Source organism: Lissotriton vulgaris, chromosome 6 (genome assembly GCF_964263255.1).
Source record: "Lissotriton vulgaris chromosome 6, aLisVul1.2, whole genome shotgun sequence".
In the NCBI taxonomy this organism is placed as follows: domain Eukaryota; kingdom Metazoa; phylum Chordata; class Amphibia; order Caudata; family Salamandridae; genus Lissotriton; species Lissotriton vulgaris.
In genome coordinates this window covers 1,787,906,071-1,787,928,374 of record NC_141694.1, presented here as the reverse complement: position 1 = coordinate 1,787,928,374, position 22,304 = coordinate 1,787,906,071, and the positions used below count along the sequence as shown (strand labels likewise).

Here is a 22,304-nt window from a genome sequence, read left to right as displayed (position 1 = left end):
AGCCCTTTACCGATCCGAATCGGCCGAAAATACCGATTTTCGGCCGTTTCCGATCGGTAACGGGCTACCGAGATGTAGGGGCACATTTTCGGTAATTTTACCGAATCGGCATCATTACCGAATCGGTATATTTACCGATTCGGTAATATGTACCGAATCGGTAAAATAATTACCGATTCGGTAATATTTACCGATTCGTTAAAATTACCGAAAAAGCAATGTAGGTAGAAATTTTACCTTTGGCACATGGCTTACAGAATCGGTATTTTACCATGGAATACAAATCCATGGTAAAATACCGATTCCTGTGTACATGCACATATGTGCATGTACACATGTGCCATGTGACAGACAGACGTGCCCTTAGGGAATGTCTGTGTGCCACATTGCACACATGCCCGTTTTGGGGGTGCTAGAGGGTGTCAAAGTGACACCCCCTGCACCCTTGTGAATTCTTTAATTACCGATTCGGTAAATACCGAATCGGTAATGCCTAATCATTCCTATGTTTACAACAAGGGGTGGTGAGGGACAGAGTCTCTGAATTAAGCAGAAAGCTCTCACCCAGTCAAGAGATCAGGGCTAGATCCAACACCGTTTTTTAGCTCACTGCACCATCCCAGTTTCAGAACCTGGCTGTATGCAAATTAGTCTGTTCCTGTCCCAGTGCATGATGGGAACAGGGCAAACCAAACTACAAAAGCCAATTCTTACACTGGGAAGGAAACAAGCTCCCGGGGACCGGTTTCTGGCATTACAGCCGTCTTCGGCCCGGTTTGCTTGAATCCTGATGGTGCAATGAGCAAGGGTCTCACATCTGAGAATACCCTTCCACGCTTAGGGTGGACAAAAATATTTACAACAAGGGGTGGTGAGGGACAGAGTCTCTGAATTAAGCAGAAAGCTCTCACCCAGTCAAGAGATCAGGGCTAGATCCAACACCGTTTTTTAGCTCACTGCACCATCCCAGTTTCAGAACCTGGCTGTATGCAAATTAGTCTGTTCCTGTCCCAGTGCATGGTGGGAGCAGGGCAAACCAAACTACAAAAGCCAATTCTTACACTGGGAAGGAAACAAGCTCCCGGGTATACTCAGACATGAGTCCCTTTCTCACTGCTCCATCAGGATTCAAGCAAGCCGGGCCGAAGAGGCTGAAATGCCAGAAACCGGTCCCCGGTAGCTTGTCTCCTTTCTGGTAAAGAATTGGCTTGGTAGTTTAGTCTGCCCTGTTCCCATGATGCACTGGGCCAGGGACAGACTGATTTGCATATAGCCAGGTTCTGAGCTGGGATGGGGCAGTGAGATAAATAACGGTGATGGATCAAGCCCTGATCTTTGGACTGGGTAAGAGTGGTCTGCTCAATTCAGACACTCTGTTCATCACCACCCCCTTTTGTAAATTAATCATTCCTATGGGCTTCAAAGCCCATAGGAATGAATGGGCATTACCGATTCGGTATTTACCGAATCGGTAATTAAAGAATTGTTAAGGATTCGGTAACGAATCCAGATGTTGGGACCTACATCCCATTTACCGATTTGGGATGTGATTAGTGCTTGAATGCCTGTTTTCTTAGCATAGCAGCGGTAGAAATTTCTCATGATCCCGAAGCAATTTCCCACCAGCCTTTGATTTGGGGCCCAAATGACAGCCTGTCATCAAACCAAATCCCCAAATATTTTACCGGCTCTATCTGGGGATCTGGTGGGGGGAGCATAGTCTGGCCAAAAGGTTAGCCGGAACTGTGGAGGAAATCCCCAGAAGAACAGAATTTCAGTTTTAATGTCATTGCATTTCAGTTGTGCTTTTGCTAGCCAGTGAAAGACTGCGGTAAGACAGGTTTTTGAAAGAGAACTTCCAAGCTATTTTCCCTTATTACAGTAAAAGAGCAACTGTGGGCCGTCCTCATAGGAGATCACTTTTGCGCCTAATTTATCTGCCAACTGGATTAGAGGGATAAGATAAGTGTTAAAAAGAGTAGGGCTCAACATGTGTCGAACGCTGCCGGCAGATACAATAATACCAGTGCCGCTATACCTCCTGGGTCCAGAGTATCCCAAATAAATTCTACTACTGTTTCAGTGATGTGCAGGGCCCTAAAGCCTGTTTCCAAACTCTAGGAACAGTTGCTGTTTCTAGGGATAAATGAAGAATCTTATTGACCAGTGGGTTGTAACCTCCGCCCGGCAGCTAACAGTTTAGGGGGAAAAGGCCCATCGGGAACCTGCTTTCTGTGTTTTGAGAACAGTAAAGGAAGCCTCTAAAGAGATGAGTTCCAAGGAGCTCAGTTTATGATTTCTTGCAGGTGGATTCATATTTGGAATTTCAACTTCAGTAGCCAGCTTTTACCAGCTCTTAGGCTTGCCTGAATACATTTGACCTTGGAGGGAAAGAAACTAGCCAATTCTTCACACCATTCGTTAGAGGCCTCTTTGGAGTGAGTACTGGCCGATGGGGTCATAAACCTCTTGACTATCGTAAAGATCTCTTTTGAATTCTTTCCAGACTTCACATTGGACTTCTCGTAATGCAAACATTTCGCTTTTAGTATGGCAGCATAATAGTTATTTTGTGCTATTTTGAAGGCATCTTTATCCACTGAATTATATTCCCTCCTTCACTTGCGATCTAATGTCCTACAGAGTTGTTTTTTCAATTTAAGAGTGACCGAGAACCTGGGTTTAGAGGCGGTGCCTCTCGAGCCTCTGTACCAGAGGGTGGGGGCCAGCTCTGCAGTAAAATTTTCTATCCAGTTATAGCATTTTAGTGCATCATCCTCGATTATGTCAGAAAGCTCAGGATTGCTCTGAGTTAGTTCCTCCGTTAACTCAAGGGCATTGATCTCATTAAATCAATATATAGCCATTTCACAAACACAGTTTTTCAAATATTCAATCATATTCTTGTATTTGGAAGCTAAGGAGCACCACTTGATGTAATCCTAGTCAGTACTAATGCAAGCCATCCAGCAACACCCTTACACTTAGTTCACAAATAACTAGGACCCACAATTTCAAACAGCAAATTTGAATCAGTCCAGAGCATCTGAGAAAATACGTCCCAACCTGTGTACCTCTGGATACTAGTTTTGTGGATCCACTCTCAACTTCGGGAAGTTATTAGTAAATGCTTCTAGATCAGCTCGGGTCCGTGGCATGTCCACAAGATTCCCTACATTAACTTCTCTCAAGGGAAGCTCTAACACTGATTTTGACTTTGACGCCACTTATGAAACACTATGTACATTTCTTGTTCCACCTGCAGTCCCATTTATTTTTTTTATGTGCTGTCGTTTTCATCCGTCTTTCTCGATATTTCTTTAAATCGCTCCATTCTATGGTTTTCTCAATAAAACCATTTGTGGGCTTTCAATTGTTTCCTTCAATTTCTTTAATTTCATCATGAATCAATCGATTTTGTGATTTTGTTTGAGATTGTTCATCTTGCTCATGGCAAGCCTTAATTCATCAGCTAACTCTTCTTGACAGAGTGCATAATTTGTGCGTCTAGTCTAGTCTAGTCTCCAGGATTTATAAAGCGCATTGCTGCCCGTCAGGGCTTCACAGCGCTAAGCAGAGAGCAAGAGAGAAAAATGCATGTTCTTCAAACAAGAAAGATTAGATTCCGTCTTTCTTATCTGTTAAGGGAGGGCATTCCGCAACTTAGGAACAATAACAGCAAAGGAATATCCGCCTGCTCTGGCTCTATTAAATCTAGGAACAACAAGGATTTGCTCGATAGAAGATCGCAAATATCTTGAAGGCTGATAAAGTATTAGGAAGGATTTAGGATCAGTGTGGATCCTTTGTTGTGTATTGCTTTGTGTGCCAGACAAATCACTTTGAAGTGAATCCTCTTTTGCTCTGGGAGCCAGTGCAGGGCTGTTCAAGCAGCTGGTGCTGGCTGAAACATAGCTATGTTCCACACTGTACATGCTGCTGCATTTTGTATCATGTGCAGCCTTTTAATCACTGATTTCGGGCTGCCCAAGTATAAGGAATTTCTGTAGTAAAGGTGGGACATAATCAGGCCTTGCACTGTGATTCTACTTCTAAAATTGGGCAGCCACCTTAGTAATCGCCCAAGAGTGTGAAGAAGGCCAAAACAAGTGGCAGCAAATTTCTTCACTGGGGTTGACATAGTGAGTCCCTCTTCAATCCAGATGCCAAGACTTCTCACGTCTTCCTTAGGGGTAGGTGTGCTGACCATGCATATCGGCCAGTTCAGGTCTAACCACTGCTCTGGATTTTTTCCTGCTACCAGCACCTCTGTTTTACCTCCATTTAATTCAAGGCTGCTGACTGCCATTCAGTTCACTACACAATTCATACATTCGCCCAAGCGAGCTACGTTAGTGTCCATCTGATGCAAAAGACTTATAATGATTTGGTTGTCGTCCACATAAGAAACAGCAGTAAAGCCATATTTTTTTATAATCTCAGCTAAAAGACGTACGTAAATGTTAAAAAGTGTCGGGCTGAGAGAAGAAGCTAGTGGTACCCCACAATCATAGGAGAAAATATTGGATTGTTTATCCATGTCAATACCTTGAAAGGTACTTTTTTGAAGAAGGGCGGCTAACCACTTTAGTGCTTTTCCAGAGATTCCTGCTTGTGCCATTCTCTTGATACGTGTAAGATGAGAAACTGTTTCAAAAGCGGCACTCGGATCCAGTGAATGAGTGCAGCGGATCCTCCATTATCTATGATGGCTCTTAGGTCTTCAGAGGCAGCTAGGTGTGCTGTCTCAGTACGGTTTCCTGCTCTGAATCCAGTTTGGGAGGGGTGTGAAATATTATTTGCCTCTGAATAGCTGGCCAGAGCTTTATCTGGCTGCTTCTTTGATCAAATATCTCATTTCATCTGCATTTTAAGTCAACAGTCTGTTCAAATAAACATTTCTCTGCAACATTTCACCATTTTTTTTTTAAATTCTCAAATTAATGCTTTATGAGCTTTTTCAACTACCACTGTCCTTACAGGTGCAGAAACCCGAACCTATATAGCCAAAGGTGTATTTCCACTTATGCTAGGCACAGCTGTCATCACACTCTCTGTTGGTGCACTCAGTACCACTACAGTAGTAGCAGAACTACGCACAACAGAACCACCATCTCCCCTAGCACCGGTATAAGGTCCTGAACTTGTGTCACTTACTTACATACCTATGCCTACCACCCCTCCTGGGGCATAGGCCATCAACCAGGACTCTCTAGCCCTCTCTGTCCTGGGCTTTTCTTTCAATCTGACTCCAGGTGTAACCAATCTCCAGTCAGCCTTGAGGCCTCAACATGAGGTGTTGTTTGGCGTTCCTCTTTTCCATTTCCTTTGAGGGTTCCAGGTGAGGGCTTGTCTAGAGGTGTTACCTATTCAGCTGCAGTGTCTTTCATGATATCTTCATAAGCAGGGCATTAGGAAGTCTGCTGCCATAGGTCATTGTAGCTGATGGTGTTTCGCTAACTGATTTAGAGGATTTTCCTCAGACAGGTGTTGATGAAGGTTTGTACTTTGTTGGTGGCAATCACTGTTGCTTCCACGTTTCTGATCCATACAGAAGGACTGATTTTACGTTGGTGTTAAAAAGCCTGATCTCGGTTTGCATTGTTAGGTCCTTGGAGCTCTGGATCTTCTTTGGGTGAAGGTCTTGGTTGAAAGCAGGTGTATCAGCTTTGTGGCTTCTAGGGATCGCTGGCTTTCACCACAAGGCATCATTGCTTTAGTAAAGGAGATTCCTCTCTCCCCAAGGCTGGGATGTTTTTTGGCTGACATTTCAGTAACTGTTTTTTTCATGGTGGGGTAGCTAGCCCCACCCATAACCCTCGTCCTTTAACAGCAGGGCATGGGATCGGCCATGGAGGAGTTCTAGCGTCACTTGTCCCAGCTGATCTTGCTATGTATGGAGGAGGCCCACAATTCAAAAGCTCATTTAAAAAAGTATCCTACTCATTAGAATAATTATTTTGCTTTTCTTTTTTTATTTGCCTTGTCTGTATCATTTGTTTCCTTAACTATAGCAGAAAACGTCCTTACACACTCAATGACATCCTTCCTCCAGAATTTCTCCTGTTTGTCCCACTTGTTCTTCAGTCACTATCTAAATGAACCCTTTACCTGTTAAGGATTTTTTTTTCTCTCTCTTACGCCGTTCTATCCCACCTATTTAGAGGTTCAAATTGTCTTGGTCTGGTCACCGGCTTCATATCATATAAAGTTTATGTAAGGAAATCTAAGTTTCTAGTATTAAAATTACCCTTTAGCAGAAACTGTAAGTCGTTTCCAGAAGCTGTATATTCATGCCATTCATAGATCTAGATACATATTTGAAACCTAATATCTGTCATTATTTCAAATGCAGGCATCCCTTCTGCAAGCATTTTCTGACCCTCAATATCAGGTACAAAAGAAACCTTGGTCTTTTTTAACACTATTTATTTTCACTTAAAACAAACTCAAACTCACCTCAAAATCACAACAACTAATCTAATGAACAACTATGAATCACATCATGACTCTGCCAAAGATCAATCTATCACAGCATGGCTTTTTCAGTAACCAAAAAATCATAGCACCGATTTGTGGTCACAGCATGACATCTCCATGAACAGGAAACCATTTCAAAACCTCTTTTAATCTAATAAACTAAATAAACACTTGCTTTCTTACTCTAGATAGAAAAGAAAGGTCAATAAATCAAGTAAGTCAATTCAACTTCAAACCAAAAAAAACACTTCAGAAACAAGTATAAAACTCAAAACCAAAACAGAAAGATACTTTTAAGCCACAATTCACATTAGGTAGAGTTCTGTCCAGTGGCCGTTCACCCTAGTCCATGTGCTTGCTCCCGTGCAGTCAAGAGAAGGTTACACCAACCCGAATTAAGCACACAACCTGAGGTAAGACTCTTTAGTTCAGAATCCCTGTCCATGTATATGCTGCATTTCATACTACTCACCACCTTATAGAGACAAGAAAAACTGATATATGGCAAGATCTTTTAGTTTGATGAATGCGATAACCAAAAAAAACCAATAGAAAGCAAATTCAGTTTTCAAATATGAATAATACATCAACACAATAGTGATCAATACAGCAACTGAACCCAAAGTTACCATCAAACACCAGAACAATTCACAACAGAAGCAGAAATCCATTCCTCAAACACAGGCACATACAGTCTTCGTGAATGCGTGCAATAGTCAAAAATCAGTTCTCCCTATTCATATTTATACCTCAAAATGTTCAAGAATGCACTCCAAATCCCTTCTTTAGAGTCTTCAGCACCAGTTGAGTTTCAAAAAAGCAGTGAACAACGGACTGGCAATTATGGACTTAGACATCTTGGGAAATCTTTACTAAAGAGGAAGAGTTCTTATGCAGCCATCCTCTGATATCAATTTGTGGGAGTAGAACCCACAACCCAAAGTTTAATGCACCCCAAACTTTAGATCACTTAAATTTACCTTAGGAGTTTTGCTCCATCATCCTTGATTGTGTGATAAAGAACATCTTCATTAACATCAGCCCTGACATTAATTTAGCAGAGGTGCAAATAAATAAATGGGACGACTAAATAACTTAGGGGGCGATTACGATGGCAGACTGGCTGGAGTCTGCCCGCCATCGTGGTGGTGACTGGGACCGCCCTCAATACATGCGGGGGTCCCGCACACCCAATAAGGATGCGACTACCATGGGGGTCGCATTTTGCACTTTAACATTGCGGCGGGTGCAGCACTCAGCGCAGTGTTCAAAATGCATGTTGTGCATTTCACTGCACTACGTGGCAGGCACCCACACCTTCCCCCAACACAAGGGGGGCCCGCAACGGGCCTCCGAAACCAATCCCCAACAGCCTTTCCATTGTGGTTTCGCCGCCATGGAAAGGCTGGCTGAAGACAACATCCTAATTTGGTGGACGGTGCCTGCTAGGCACGGCCACCATTTTATGGATGCTGACCACTCCGCCAGGCAATAGTAACAATTACCTGTGGCGGTTCTATGACAGACGGTTCTTGCGTCCACCAGGGTCGCAGGTTGGATCCCCCACCATTGTAATGTGGCGGGGGGGGGGGGTAATCGCGGTCAGATGGCGGAAGGCCCGCCACCGCACGGCTTACGGTGGCGGTCATTCTGCCATCATAATCAGCCCCTTAGTTTTAGATCAGGTGAAATGTTAGAGGGTTTCATAGCAAAATCGCTATTCAAGCGGGACAGAGAAATGCAAAATATATGCCATGAAGGCTCAATTCAAAATACATAGTCACATATATTGTAAGCTCAAAAACAGCATCATAAGAGGAACAGACAGTTTCCTTACCTATTTAGGTAGGTTAATTAATTCCAGCTCACCCTAAAATCAAAAGGTTCTTATTTAAACATTCAACATCTCAAATTAGAAAAAACACAGTTTCAGCATGGTGTGATCCCATATATTGTTTATTTAGACAATTCAGAGAAACTCATGTAATAACATTACATGCTAGTACTACCCCATTTTCTAAGAAAGTATCGAACAGCTTCAGAAAAACATCGTCATAGGAAGTTCAACTAAATGCAACATTTTTCAGACAATACCCCACACAGAAGCCAAAGAGTGATACGCAGAAGTACAGAGAAGACCATGACTTGTCAATAAACATTATAAAGTTTATTCACAATACATGCACATTGGAAAAATAAACTTTGAAATCAGCTTATCTCTTGGGGAATTGGATGGGAGGAGGGAGAGCAGGAGTGGATTGAGCAGCATCAAACAGCATCCATATTATCAAATATGGTGAATTTTTAAAAATGTAGGACAACTAAACTATATTATTAAACACACTTATACATGGCGAATTTAATTTGTTTCAGCTACAGTCATATAATTTTAGTACCTCCAGTAAACCTAATCATACAAAATAATTATTTATTCACTACAATTATTCATGTCTAAAAACGCTACCACAGGTATCAAAAGAAAGAATGTAAATGAGTTACATGTAGGTTTTTGAATTTCTTTCCTACAAGAGAGACATATATTCAGATAAGTAGTTAATAATTCTTCTGCGAATGCCATGCAGTTTAATAAAGCAACAAATTGTATATGGATAAACGTCAAACCTAAATGTCGTACAATATCATTTAAAATGCAAAACTAAATATATAGGAGAAAATTCACGAAGATAGGGTCACACCAGTATGCCACCTAGGTGTAAAAACACCCACATTTACAAGGGCTTTTGTAAATTGTAATACTCATAAGGAAATTCTGCTAGCATGTGGAATTTTGGCTTGAGAAAATCTGCTCATAGGGACATGTTTGTGCATGTTCCTGGTGAGTTTCCCTTAAATGAAAGTTGGTGAACACCCCATGGGTATTCAAAATATTTTGTAAATAGTCTCCCACCTGAAAATGGTCACTGATTTTCTCCTGTCAGAGGCAGCAAAGTGCTCATAACCATAGGCATGTGCCTATGGCATTGCTTTCCCCAGGGCATATTTGTGAAACGGGCTGTAGTCTATACATTCCTCAAACAGCAGTGAAGAGATTTTTATCAACAAGAGATCTAAAGGTCTGAGAGGTAAATGCCATTTTGTTTCAATTGAAATACATAGCAGCTCACTAGTGAACAAAACGTACTTGTATTCATTGATCATGTACAGATGTAGCCTACCATCGTTGCATTTCATTGATCATGTGCAGATGTAGCATACCATCTTTCCATTTCATTGATCATGTACAGATGTAGCCTACCATCTTTCCGTTTTATTGATCATGTGCAGATGTAGCATACCATCTTTCCATTTCATTGACCATGTACAGATGTAGCCTACCATCTTTCCATTTCATTGATCATGTGCAGATGTAGCCTACCCTTTTTCCATTTCATTGAACATGTGCAGATGTAGCCTACCATCTTTCCGTTTCATTGATCATGTGCAGATGTAGCCTACCATCTTTCCATTTCATTGATCATGTGCAGATGTAGCATACCATCTTTCCATTTCATTGATCATGTACAGATGTAGCATACCATCTTTCCATTTCATTGATCATGTGCAGATGTAGCCTACCATCTTTCCATTTCATTGATCATGTGCAGATGTAGCCTACCATCTTTCCATTTCATTGATCATGTGCAGATGTAGCCTACCATCTTTCCATTTCATTGATCATGTGCAGATATAGCCTACCATCTTTCTGTTTCATTGATCATATGCAGATGCAGCCTACCATCTTTCCATTTCATTGATCATGTGCAGATGTAGCCTACCATCTTTCCGTTTCATTGATCATGTACAGATGCAGCCTACCATCTTTCCATTTCATTGATCATGTACAGATGTAGCCTACCATCTTTCCGTTTTATTGATCATGTGCAGATGTAGCCTACCATCTTTCCATTTCATCGATCATGTGCAGATGTAGCCTACCATCTTTCCATTACATTGATCATATGCAGATGTAGCCTACCATCTTTCCGTTTCATTGATCATGTACAGATGTAGCATACCATCTTTCCGTTTCATTGCTCATGTGCAGATGTAGCCTACCATCTTTCCATTTCATTGATCATGTGCAGATGTAGCCTACCATCTTTCCATTTCATTGATCATGTGCAGATGTAGCCTACCATCTTTCCATTTCATTGATCATGTACAGATGTAGCATACCATCTTTCCATTTCATTGACCGTGTACAGATGTAGCATACCATCTTTCCATTTCATTGATCATGTACAGATGTTGCCTACCATCTTTCCGTTTCATTGACCATGTACAGATGTAGCATACCATCTTTCCGTTTCATTGCTCATGTACAGATGTAGCCTACCATCTTTCCATTTCATTGATCATGTGCAGATGTAGCATACCATCTTTCCATTTCATTGATCATGTGCAGATGTAGCATACCATCTTTCCATTTCATTGACCATGTACAGATGTAGCATACCATCTTTCCATTTCATTGATCATGTACAGATGTTGCCTACCATCTTTCCATTTCATTGATCATGTGCAGATGTAGCCTACCATCTTTTCATTTCATTGATCATGTGCAGATGTAGCGTACCATCTTTCCGTTTCATTGATCATGTACAGATGTAGCATACCATCTTTCCATTTCATTGATCATGTGCAGATGTAGCCTACCATCTTTCCATTTCATTTATCATGTGCAGATGTAGCATACCATCTTTCCATTTCATTGATCATGTGCAGATGTAGCCTACCATCTTTCCGTTTCATTGATCATGTACAGATGTAGCATACCATCTTTCCGTTTCATTGCTCATGTACAGATGTAGCATACCATCTTTCCATTTGGAGTTTATATAACTATGGTTGCGTGAATTGCAAACCAAATAATTTCATATATAAAAGAGGCATTTCAAGTATTAAGGTAAAGTATTTTGTGAATTATTATTAGGAAGTGAATCACTAAATGGTGCAATTTCCCTAATATCATCCCATATTTCTACTCCTCTTTCGAGTTTCTACCTCTAGTGCCACAGTATCCGCATGTTGCACCAGCACCAAGATCTGTGCTTGTGGCAGTAGGTAGTGTTTACCAGACACTGCTCCAGCTCACAGGGAGAGGAAGCTTCCATGCGCTTTCTATTAATGCTTTATGAGACTCCGGGCTCACTGCTCGCGTCCTGGCCACCGGCACTTCTGCACTCCTGGTAACCTGAATGGGTTTACCACGAGTCACGTGGTGCGTGAAGGGCAGCAGCAGGACCTCAGAAACCAGTGCAGTACGAAGGATGTCTAACTTGTATTATATTTACACAAGTAGTCACACAGTAAACAATTAGATTCAATGACTTCTGTTTGATTGAAGCACTAACCCCAGGCCCAGCTCCCCCCATTCTGCTGCATAGCTCTTGCTCCCTGTCTTCCCTGTCTCCCATTTTTTGAGTGCCTTTTCCTTGCGTTCCCCTTGTTTTCACTGCTATCTCCTTGCTTTCCCCCCTGTTTTTTTACTGCCTTCTCCATACTTTTCCCTTGTTTTTCACGGCTTTCTCCTGTTTTTGGAGAGCCGTATCCTTGCTGTTTCCTTGTAGTCACTGCTTTCTCCTTACTTTTTTCCTCTTTTGTAAGTGCCTTCTCATTCTTTCCCTTCATTTTCACTGCTTTTGGCTCGAAATTTCCTGTTTTTGAGTGCCTTCTCCTTGCTTTCCCCTCCTTTTTCACTGCTTTCTCATATTTTTTGAGAGGCTTCTCCTTGCTTTTGCCTTGTATTCACTGCTTTGTTCTTGCTTTCCCTCTGTTTTTTGAAGTGCCTTCTCCTCCTTTTCATTGTTTTCTCCTCGCTTTGCCCCTCGTTTTTTGAGTGCCTTTCCCTTGCTTTTCCTTTGTTTTTCACTTTTTTACCATGCTTTTCCCCTTTGTTTTGAGTGCCTTCTCCTTGCTTTTCTCTACTTTTTTATTGTCTTTCCTTTGGTTTCCCCCGCATTTTTGGGAGCCTTATCATTGCTTTTGCTTTGTATTCACTGCTTCTTGCTTTTCGTTTGTTTTTTTCATTGCTTTCCCCTGCTTCTTACCACGTTTTTTGAGAGGCTTTCATTTGCTTCTCCTTTGTTTTTTACTGCTTTTCACTGCTTTTTCCCCTTTTCTTGAGGGACTTCTCCTTGCTTATCCCTCATTTATTACTGTCTTTCCCTTGCTTTCCCCCCATTTTTTAGAGTCTTCTCCTTGCTTTTCTCTCGAATTCACTGCTTTCTCCTTGCCTTTTCCCCTGTCTTTATAGTGCCTTCTCCTCCTTTTCCCTCTTTTCACTGCTCTCAACTCACTATTTCCCCTATTTTGTGACTGCCTTATCCTTGCTTTTCCCTCATGTTTCACTGCTTTCTCCTGCTTTTCTCCCTGTTTTTTGAGTCTTCTCTCTGTTTTCCCCTCATTTTTCCAACCTTTTTCCTTGCCATTCCCTGTTTTTTTTGAGTGCCTTCTCCTTTGTTTTCCCTCATTTTCACAGCTTTCTCCTTGTTTTGCTCTCATTGTGACTGAATGAACAGATCAACTCCTGTGACTTGATACCCTCACTGGTGATTTGCAGCACTTTATAAATTCTGATCAGTTATTTGACTATAAACAATAGTACTCATCCTCAGAGAGAGATGTTTACCTTCTAAAACAAAACAGTACACAGAGCTCCATAATTCAAAAATGTATTTTGTTATTTGATTTACATTTAGATTTCATACACAATTGAAAACACATTCTTTTCATATAGCAAATTCAACAGGGACAGAAGCTAACATGCATACAAACAAAAATAGGCTTTAGTATGCATGCTGCCCAGACTGACCAATCAAGTGTAGGATCCCATGATACATTTAGCCCCCTCTTATTCAAATTATTTCCTGGCTTTCTATCTGGGGATAGAATTATCGGTAGAAATGGAGGAGATCGTCAAATACAATTATGGGAAACTATATCGTCACACAGCTAAAGTCTTTAAAAAGTGGAATCACCTGCATCTGGGTCTAATTGGCAGGTGTCATCTTATCAAAATTATCATCCAGCCCAGATATATGTACCTCTTCTGTCGTTTTGCTCTTTTCTTTCTATGGCCTTTCTTAATAAGATAAAGTCTTGTTGGCAGATGTTTCTATGGAGTTATAGGAAGCCTTGCTGCAAGAAACATTTCCTTCAGCTGCTTAAGGAACATGGCAGGGGTTCTCTCCCTCTCTTATGGCTTTATGATCTCACATCATTCTTTTCCCGACTCTGTCTGGTTCAGGGCTAGGGAACGTGGGTGGAGGGTTGTATCTTTGGTGACTATCTGCCATTAGGAGAATCGATAGTTCCTATTGTTGGCATAGTCGGCACAGTTTCTTTCAAAATAACCCAGTCTAAGACCTTAGAAGAAGTTTGCCATCTCATATGGAGTTCTCTCAAAAAACAAATTCCGGATACTACCTCGATTAATCCATATTTCGCATATATACCAAATGTACCTCTCATGGTTCATGAAAGCTTTCGGTAGAGTTGGGAGAAGGCTAAACTTCTTATTTGGACTTAAAAGTTTGTGGGGGATATTTTTCTTTCCTTTGAAAATTTGTAGCAGCACTTTTCCCTTCCCCATTGGGCTTTCATAGGTGTTTGGAAGTACAACATTTTATTTCCAGTCTCAAAAACGATTAGCTACTCCCAAAATACCCTTTCAGATCTGGTAATGAAAGCTCCTGCGAAGAGAAATATCAGCCTGGTTTATTAGTTAATGTACTTAGTTGCACAGGACCAAGAGGTTGATCCTTTTCAAATGGTGTAAGCTCCTGAATACTGAGCTAGCGGTTAAGGATATCAGGCTTAGTATTTTTCTAGCGCAGAATGTTCCAAATGTCTTGCGAATTAAAAGTAAGGTTCATCACATTAAACGTATCAGTGACTTTTATTATCTTTACCACCATTGTGTCCTAAAACTCCGAGCAGACGACTGCTGCTTTGACTGTGGGGCCGATGTCGTTTATGTCTTCGCTTCTTGTCCTGCCCTATGTTTCGATTGTACCATTGAAATAATGGGGTCACCCCCAGTGGTAAGTCAGAGGACCTGGGTATCAAGTGCTATATAGGAAAATGGTCCTAGACCAAACTCAGTTAAAGTCAATTAATGAAACAATATTACAAATTCCCTTCGATTCGTTTCTCTCTTCACGTGAGCACTCATTTCTGCACTTTCTTACTGCACTTGACAGTATTCCCCAGCTCTTATTGTTTCTATTTGATTGAATGTAAATAAATACATTTTGCTAAGTAATTTATCTAAGAAAAACTGTGTGTCTTTTTAGAGAAACGTATTTTGGGTACTACAAATGAATGTATAAGCATTTGGCTCTGTATGTATATATATATATATCCTTTTTTCTCCATTTTTCCCGTAGGATTGACTCCTGGAATTTGTAATATTGTTTCATTAATTGACTTTGACTGAGTTAGGTCTAGGACCATTTTCCTATATAGCTATGCCTAGATTGGGCTTTTGGTTCCAGGAAAATGAATAGCATCTCAGATTTTTTGGTAGGGCGAAGTTGATCATGTTGAGGCACTCACCTTGGCTAATTTATAGATATTCTTAATCTCTTTGGCTAAATTGGTGTTGGCACGTTCCTGGCTCTCGTGTATGATGCCGGATCCCGGGAGTTGATGGCTGAAATATCTGAATATCTGTTTTCTGGATATTTCTTTGTGAGAGAATGATGCACAGAGATGGAAGTTGAACAAGATATGGGACCCAGTCAGGCTCTTGATGGGCGAGACACTCGCTGGCCGGCGAGACTCTCGCTGACCAGGACGTAGGAGTTTAGAGTTAAAGTATTACCACAATGCTTCCTTTTACTTGAAATGAGGATTGTGACTATTGTTGGCTCTCTTTCGTATCTTTTCTGCCAATTCTCTGTTTATTTTCAATGCTGGGCAAATAATATACTTTCTTCCCTTGTATGGACTTTTCTTTCTAATTTAAAAAAAGTAAAAACAAACATTCTCAGCAGTAATCACATCATTGTCCACCAACCTCAGGACCTACACACTGTTCCCCTCTGGAGCCTCTGATTACCTTCCCTCCTGGGGGTTCCATCTGTAGCAGCCTCTCACCTCCTCTCATCTACCTAAATATTGGGTAAACTATATGCCTCTCCTAAGGTACCCATCAGCTGTGTGGAAATCATTGAAATCAGCAAAAACATGGCTTCAGTGGTCCATGCCCCTTCTTTTAGCTCTCCATGAGCTCACATTGCCTTTGGGTTTATAACTATACTGCTTTGAGGTGTTCAAGATCAATGTAATTAGTTTTGCTATATTGCAATTCCTTTTCATGCTTATTTCACCTTGGTATCTTTTTGGAGTAATCTCAGGCAATGTGAACTTGTCATCTGGGTTCACCATGGTCTTTCTCCCAGCTCACCTTTAGGGCATCCTTGTCCACCATCATCTGAGTGTTGATCTGTCTGTGTTTCTAACTTGAGCAGACTACGTTCCACCTCTGAGGAGCAATAAGGGTGTCTTGCCGCCACATGTGAACTGGATGCCCTCAGGGTATAACCATTTGTCTGGGTGGCTGCTGTTAGGTCTTAAAAGAGGGTTGTCACTTTGCCACTGGATTCAAGCAAGCCTGGCTGAAGACGGCTGAAATGCCAGAAACCGGTCCTAGGATGCTTGTTTCCGGTCCAGGGAAGGCATGGCTTGGCAGTTCGGGCTGGACTGTTCCCATGAGGCACAGGGTCAGACTGATTTGCATATGGCCATGTCTGAACTGGGGTGGCAGAGTGGGCTAAAGAACGGTGCTGGATCAATCGCAGATCTGTTGACTGGGTGTGAGTGTTTGATTGGTTCAGATGCTCCACCCATCACCACCCCCTTTTGTACTGCTGTTAGGTCTTGACACAGCACTTTTTCTGAGTCTCTGAAGGGTCCTCACAACCTCCATTAGTGTTTCTTTTACTGGAGAGCTTGTAAGTCTGACCACCACATCTTTAGGTTGGTTCCCCCTCCTCCCCACTCTGTGTGCTCACTCTATGGAACCATTTCACTACCTCCTAGTTGGAGTAGGTTTGAAAATAGTTCTTGCACACATGCCTGATTTTCCAGCATCCACCCCTCCTTTTACATTCCTAATAAGCACATTGTATTTATTTATAAAGTTTTATATAGCGCAAACTTGATCCCGAGGGCTATCAGAGCGCTTTACAATTTGAGGGAAAGGAAGGTAGGTTGTACCTACACGATCTGTGCTTCTAGTCCTTGTAGGTGGTGGTCAGCCATTTAAGCCATTGTTTCATATGAGAGATGGTAGTCGTAGTGAGGTGGTGTAAATATGTAAGCATTCTAAGCTGTGTGTCTGTGGCTTCCAGGTGTTGGCTAAACACTTTAAAAGCCTACCCTAGTTCCGCTAGCTTCTTCCACAGTGCAATGTGCAGCACCTGAATGTTATCCATCAGAGATTTGTCTAAGTCAGCCATGTTTTAAAAGTTCTTTCTTAGTCAGGGATGACAAGGTTTTTACTGCCATTATTACTTTTGGAAAGATGGCAGTTATTCATGGTGCGCGAGCCGCCAGGAAATCAGTAAGATTGCGCTGTGTCCATTTGTCCCAATGTAGTTTACATATATATGTCCCTCTCACTCAGAGTCGATCAGCCTTCCCAGGAGAGACAGTGTGAGCTTGCCCAATTCAGAGCAATTGAGGTGGAGAATTAACCCATTCCTCAATGTTTCCTCATTAACCACTGACGGAGGGGGGCTAGAGCCAGTGTCTCGGACCTCTAAAGTATTTCTGAAGCACTCTTCCTCACAGGCCCAGCAGCAACTTTCACATCTTCAGTAAGCCCACCCCCCTCCTGCCCCCCACCTTCCACGCTCTGGGTGCCTTAATAAGTCTACCAGGGTCAGGGCTTCAAGTACATACAGTCCGTTTCAACCCCTTCGATGCTCATGACGGAACGGTTCCGTCATGACCACACCCGCAATTGGAATGTTCAGCGCCGGGGGAGAATCGGCGCCGCAGGCAAGGTGTTAAGGCACTGGGCCACCCTCTTACCAGGCCATCCAAGTAACAATCAGAAATCTTCATTTTCCCTTTCAATTGCCATCTGTGCTTTAGGGCCTTGCCTCCAACATTGGTTCGAATATTTCTCCACATCTCATCGCGGCATCAAGCCCATTGTCCTTTTTCTGCTCAAGGCTACCAGTGTCTGAAGCTACTAGGCTCATCACCACAGGGCATTCAAGAAAGAAGCGGACAGCGCTGCGACAGTGACCTCAGGTTGCCTCTATACTGGGTCCTCCAGGTTCCCCACATCCGCAAAGAGGCAAACCCACTTTTATACAGATGCCTAGCAGCAACTGGACTCTTTTGGGATAAAGGCGCTCCAGAGCTTAAAGGGCTTAGACCTCTCTGTCACCAATCCGGGGCACAGTGCATAATTTGCCATATTAAATGGTATAATAAATATCAGCCTTAAATATATTTTTGAGGGAAAACATCAGATTATCCGTTCTGAAAACTTTACCTTTAGAAACATTCTTTTCAATTATGGTATCCTATCTAATTCAACCAAATAAAGTTTTTTTATTTACTACACGTAGGGGAGCTCCTCACAGGTAGTTGGAGAGCTACCAGCAGCTCCAAAGCTACTCATTGAAGAACCCTGTTCTAAGTGATGTAAGCTAGCATTCAGCATTTTTTAATGCCTCTGGGCTACATGGTTTGTTTTATCATTTCTAGGGCAGCAACTAAACATGGATTTGCAGTAGCTATACCCCTCGGCTCCCTAGGAACTATCTAGACAAGATGTCCTAACCCATTGTAAGCCACATGAAACCAGTCCTGAAAGCAAGTCCTTGCTTGCTGTGACAGCGACAAGTTGAAGTTCCTCTAAATTTTCCACTAAGTTTACTGAGAGAAAGGACAAAGCCATTTGCAACCTTTAACCTCTGCTACTCAAAAACCTGGAATTTTTGTTCCATAGCTGCACACCTCAACATCGGACAATCCTTCAAATGAAGAAAACATAAAACCACATTGTTCAGAGCACATGCTTCTAGACAATGGAGTGTCGCTAACTGAAATCTAAGTACCAAAACAAAATACATGCACTTCACACAACATTTGACGACATAGCATTTATTATTTGTTACACTTAAGCAAAGGGGTCCCAACTGAAGAACATCAAACAATGAGCAGAGTCTAACGAACCATATAGACATCACAGGTGCCACTGCCTGCACGAAGCGCTAAGCCGGCTTGTTTTTTAAAAATTGTCACTGATTGAATCTGAATGACACAATTGAAGTAAGAATTGATGCGCTTCAAAGAGGCATCCGTCATCCCTCTTCTGAAAAAAACTGGAGCTGATCCTGGAACTCTCACCAATTCCCGACCCATCTCACTGCTTCCAAATCTGGACAAACTACTCGAAGCCCACGTAGCTAAAAGCTTATCTGCATTTCTGGAGCACTCAGACTACCTGGACCCCCATCAAGCAGGGTTCCACCCAGCTCACTCCACAGAATCAGTGGTACTGTCAGTCCTGGACTACCTGCGTGAGAAAGCGGATGGAGGATCGCCCCAAGCACTAGTGCTACTGTAACTTTCTGCCGTCTTTGACACATTCGACCATAACACCCTGTCATTGACGCAGGAATCCAGGGACCGGCCCTCAAATGGATAAGCTCCATTTTAAGAAACCGTTACGCCTGGGAAACTTCACAACCCCCAAGATTCTAAACACTTGCAGTGTTCCCCAGGGCTCCTCACTTTCCCCCCACTTATTCAATTAATATCTTCTCCCACTGATCCATGCACTAAAAGAAAGAAAAGTCCAAACTTTCAACTACGCAGATGATTTTCAACTAATATTTCTGATCAATAACTTCCCTACCACTGTTCAAGAATTCCAGACAACAATGCTGTTCATCTGGGACTGGATGAACTGCAACCACCTCAAACTGAATCCGGACAAAACGGAAGTCATCCTCACAGGTGGCTCATTGAACCCCTGGAGCTCCCACTTCTGGCACAAAGAACTGCGAAAACCCCGGTCCCCTTTACATCTGCCAAAACCTTGGGGGTCATAATCAACAGGGACCTGACTATGAAAAAATCAAACTGGATCTGTGATCTCAACTTGCTGTTTCCAGTTAAGAAAAATAAGGAAAATTAGCAGGTTCGTTAATCAGGAAGCAAAAGTACAGGCAGTCCTCGCTATGGTAATATCCCACATCGACTACGCCAACTTTGGCATTCCGGCCTACCTCACCAACCGCCTCCAAATGGTTCAAAACCAGGCAGCAAGGCTGATCTTGCAAGGTAATAGGCGTTAACATATCACCCCTCTGATAAAAAAGCTATACTGGCTCCCAATAACTCAGAGATCCGCCTTCAAGGTGGGATGCATCATCTTCAAATCCCCGAATAACAAAAACCCAAAATTCATCAACAGGCCTAATCAATAGGTACACCCCCGCTCGCAACCTGCGATCTGCCAAAATGCATCTCCTGATCACACCTCCTTTCGAGCTAAAACGTGCCGCGGGGACAAGGTTCGCCACCCTAGGCCCCAAATACTGGAACTCTCTGCCTTTGCAGATCAGATCCTGCACAGACCTCATGAGCTTCCGCAAACTTCTGAAAACATGGCTATTCAGACAGGCATACTAGTAACACCTCAGTATATTTCCTTTAGAGCAGCGCCAAGAAAGCAACCTGTGCGCTTTACAAATAAAGTGTAACATAACATAACAAGTTTCAATGCTCTAAAGTAACTACAGAGAGAGACAAAGCTCTCTATAAAACTCTCAAATAAATTGAAAAATAAAGACACTTTATTCATCTAACTCCGATATTTGGTTATTCTTTATGTGGCACCAGGATATTTTGCCAATGGGGGCTCTGCTGCTTTTATTTTCATCAGATGTTTTGCTTTTGGGGATGAATTTGCTTTTGGTCTTGAGTTCCAAAACTGTGACTGAAATAACCAGTATCACATATGTACTGTCCCTAATTGGGAATTGAAGTGTCTCATTCCCCCTTGTCTTTGGTTTGAAAAGCTGTTCAATATTTGGGTTAGGTTCAGTCAAAGATCCATTTTTATTCTGTTTGTTCACTATTGGTGTTATCCTCTACCGGTAGGGAATGAGTGGATATATCTGGTCAAAATCTGTTGAATGTTTTGTGTCTGCATAAGTTCTCTTATTTAAGAGGCTCATATGCACTAAGGAATTGGTGTATGCCATTGTAAAACATCCCAGAGAGACATACTTATTGAGTCTGGCCAAGTCCTTATTTTTTGGCTATATGTGCTGAGCATCTTTCCACTTCTTAATGTATATATGATTCAAAGATGAAGGAAAATTACACTCTTTGTTATTGCTTTGGGCTAATCCTTCAGCAAAGGAATATAGCACAGTCATTCTCCTGGCAAAGCAGAGACGGTAATAAGCACAAAGCACATGAGGCAAGATTACCTATAACCGCCATAGAGTCGCAATATTGGCCACCAAGATTAGCATTAATGGCTTTCAGGCAGGATTAGTACAAGTGGCCCGAAGATATTGGCCCTGTGACAGGGTCATGCAAGGACCTTATCTTCCCCATTTCCAGTGTACTTCCCCAACCTCACGCATGCAGTTTCCCACCTTCATAGCCCCAGACCCATGCCACCTTCACTCCATCACCGCTCTTACCCATTACTTTTATCTCCCTTTATATCCTCAATCTAAGTTATTGCTTCCACCACACATAAGCCCCTTAAATGCCCCCACCAGGTCCACCCCCTATTGTTAATACAATCATCCATCCTGTACATCATTCATTGGTGGATCATAAAATCTCCATTATCACACCTCAAAAGCAAAGCTCATATGTTTTCATAGCATCACCAGCCATACACACAAACCACTTGTAGAACGAAATTCTCCAGCCACTACGCCATCAGCCAGAGGACCACAAAGAGAGACAAAAGCACACCGACACAGGCGGATTCAGTGGGTTTTACATACATCCAAAGAATCAGAAGAAGGTAATAAAAAAGTCTTGAGTAAGTCAGACCTGCTAACAGAAACACAATAAAATATTAGAAATGGAATGAGCAATGCTGATGTGAAACCTGGAAATCCCTCTCAACTTTTACATTTTGTCCAATGTTTTAGGGGAAATACTGTTGGTAAAATCAATACACCATATACAAAAGGCACACCATGCGGTAAATGTCCTAACAACTGTGAAAATGGACTCTGCAGTAAGTATATGAACAGTATGTTTGTTTTCATTGAAGATTTTAGTTTCAAATGAATGTTTAATATGTCAATAATAAACAAAAAAAGCTCAATGATGTAAGCAGTTGAATGTTGTCTTATGAAGTCAAGCTAACGTTATATTTTTGCCAATTGCATTATCTTGTAATCTAAAAGAATTTAAAGTACATATTTTCTGTCCATAAGTCTTAGACTTCGATAGAAATGTTCTTTTCCCTCATATATATGGAATTTGTGGATGTTGTTTTTATGCTAACGTATTTAAAGAGAAATAAACTTTAGGTATGAGTATGTTTTTTTTAGTTTTTTAATTTATTTATTGAATTTTCAGACAGATAACAAGAAACATCAAAAGAATAATATAAGCATAAGAAGAAGAAGTGGAAAAACAATCATGGAAAAGATACAGGGTGAAATAATAATATCATCACCATAGTATTAACCCGTATAGCATTGGTGACCAGTACATTATGCATTCGATGGAGAACATATTCATATCATAAAGAGTAGGGATCAAGAGATGCTCGCCACCTTTAGAGCAGCAGTCAAAAGAGATAGAAGGGA

The 22,304-nt window shown here is 41.8% G+C and overlaps 1 protein-coding gene across 1 annotated transcript in view; it reads left to right on the top strand.

Moving 5' to 3' along the window:
- LOC147709488 (cysteine-rich secretory protein 2-like) overlaps window positions 1-22,304 on the top strand; it is a 124,567-nt gene that overhangs the window by 73,222 nt on the left and 29,041 nt on the right. Inside the window, exon 6 of the mRNA XM_086928044.1 lies at window positions 21,636-21,724. Within this exon, the coding sequence (XP_086784170.1) occupies window positions 21,636-21,724 (89 nt within the window). The remainder of the gene's footprint in view (window positions 1-21,635; window positions 21,725-22,304) is intronic.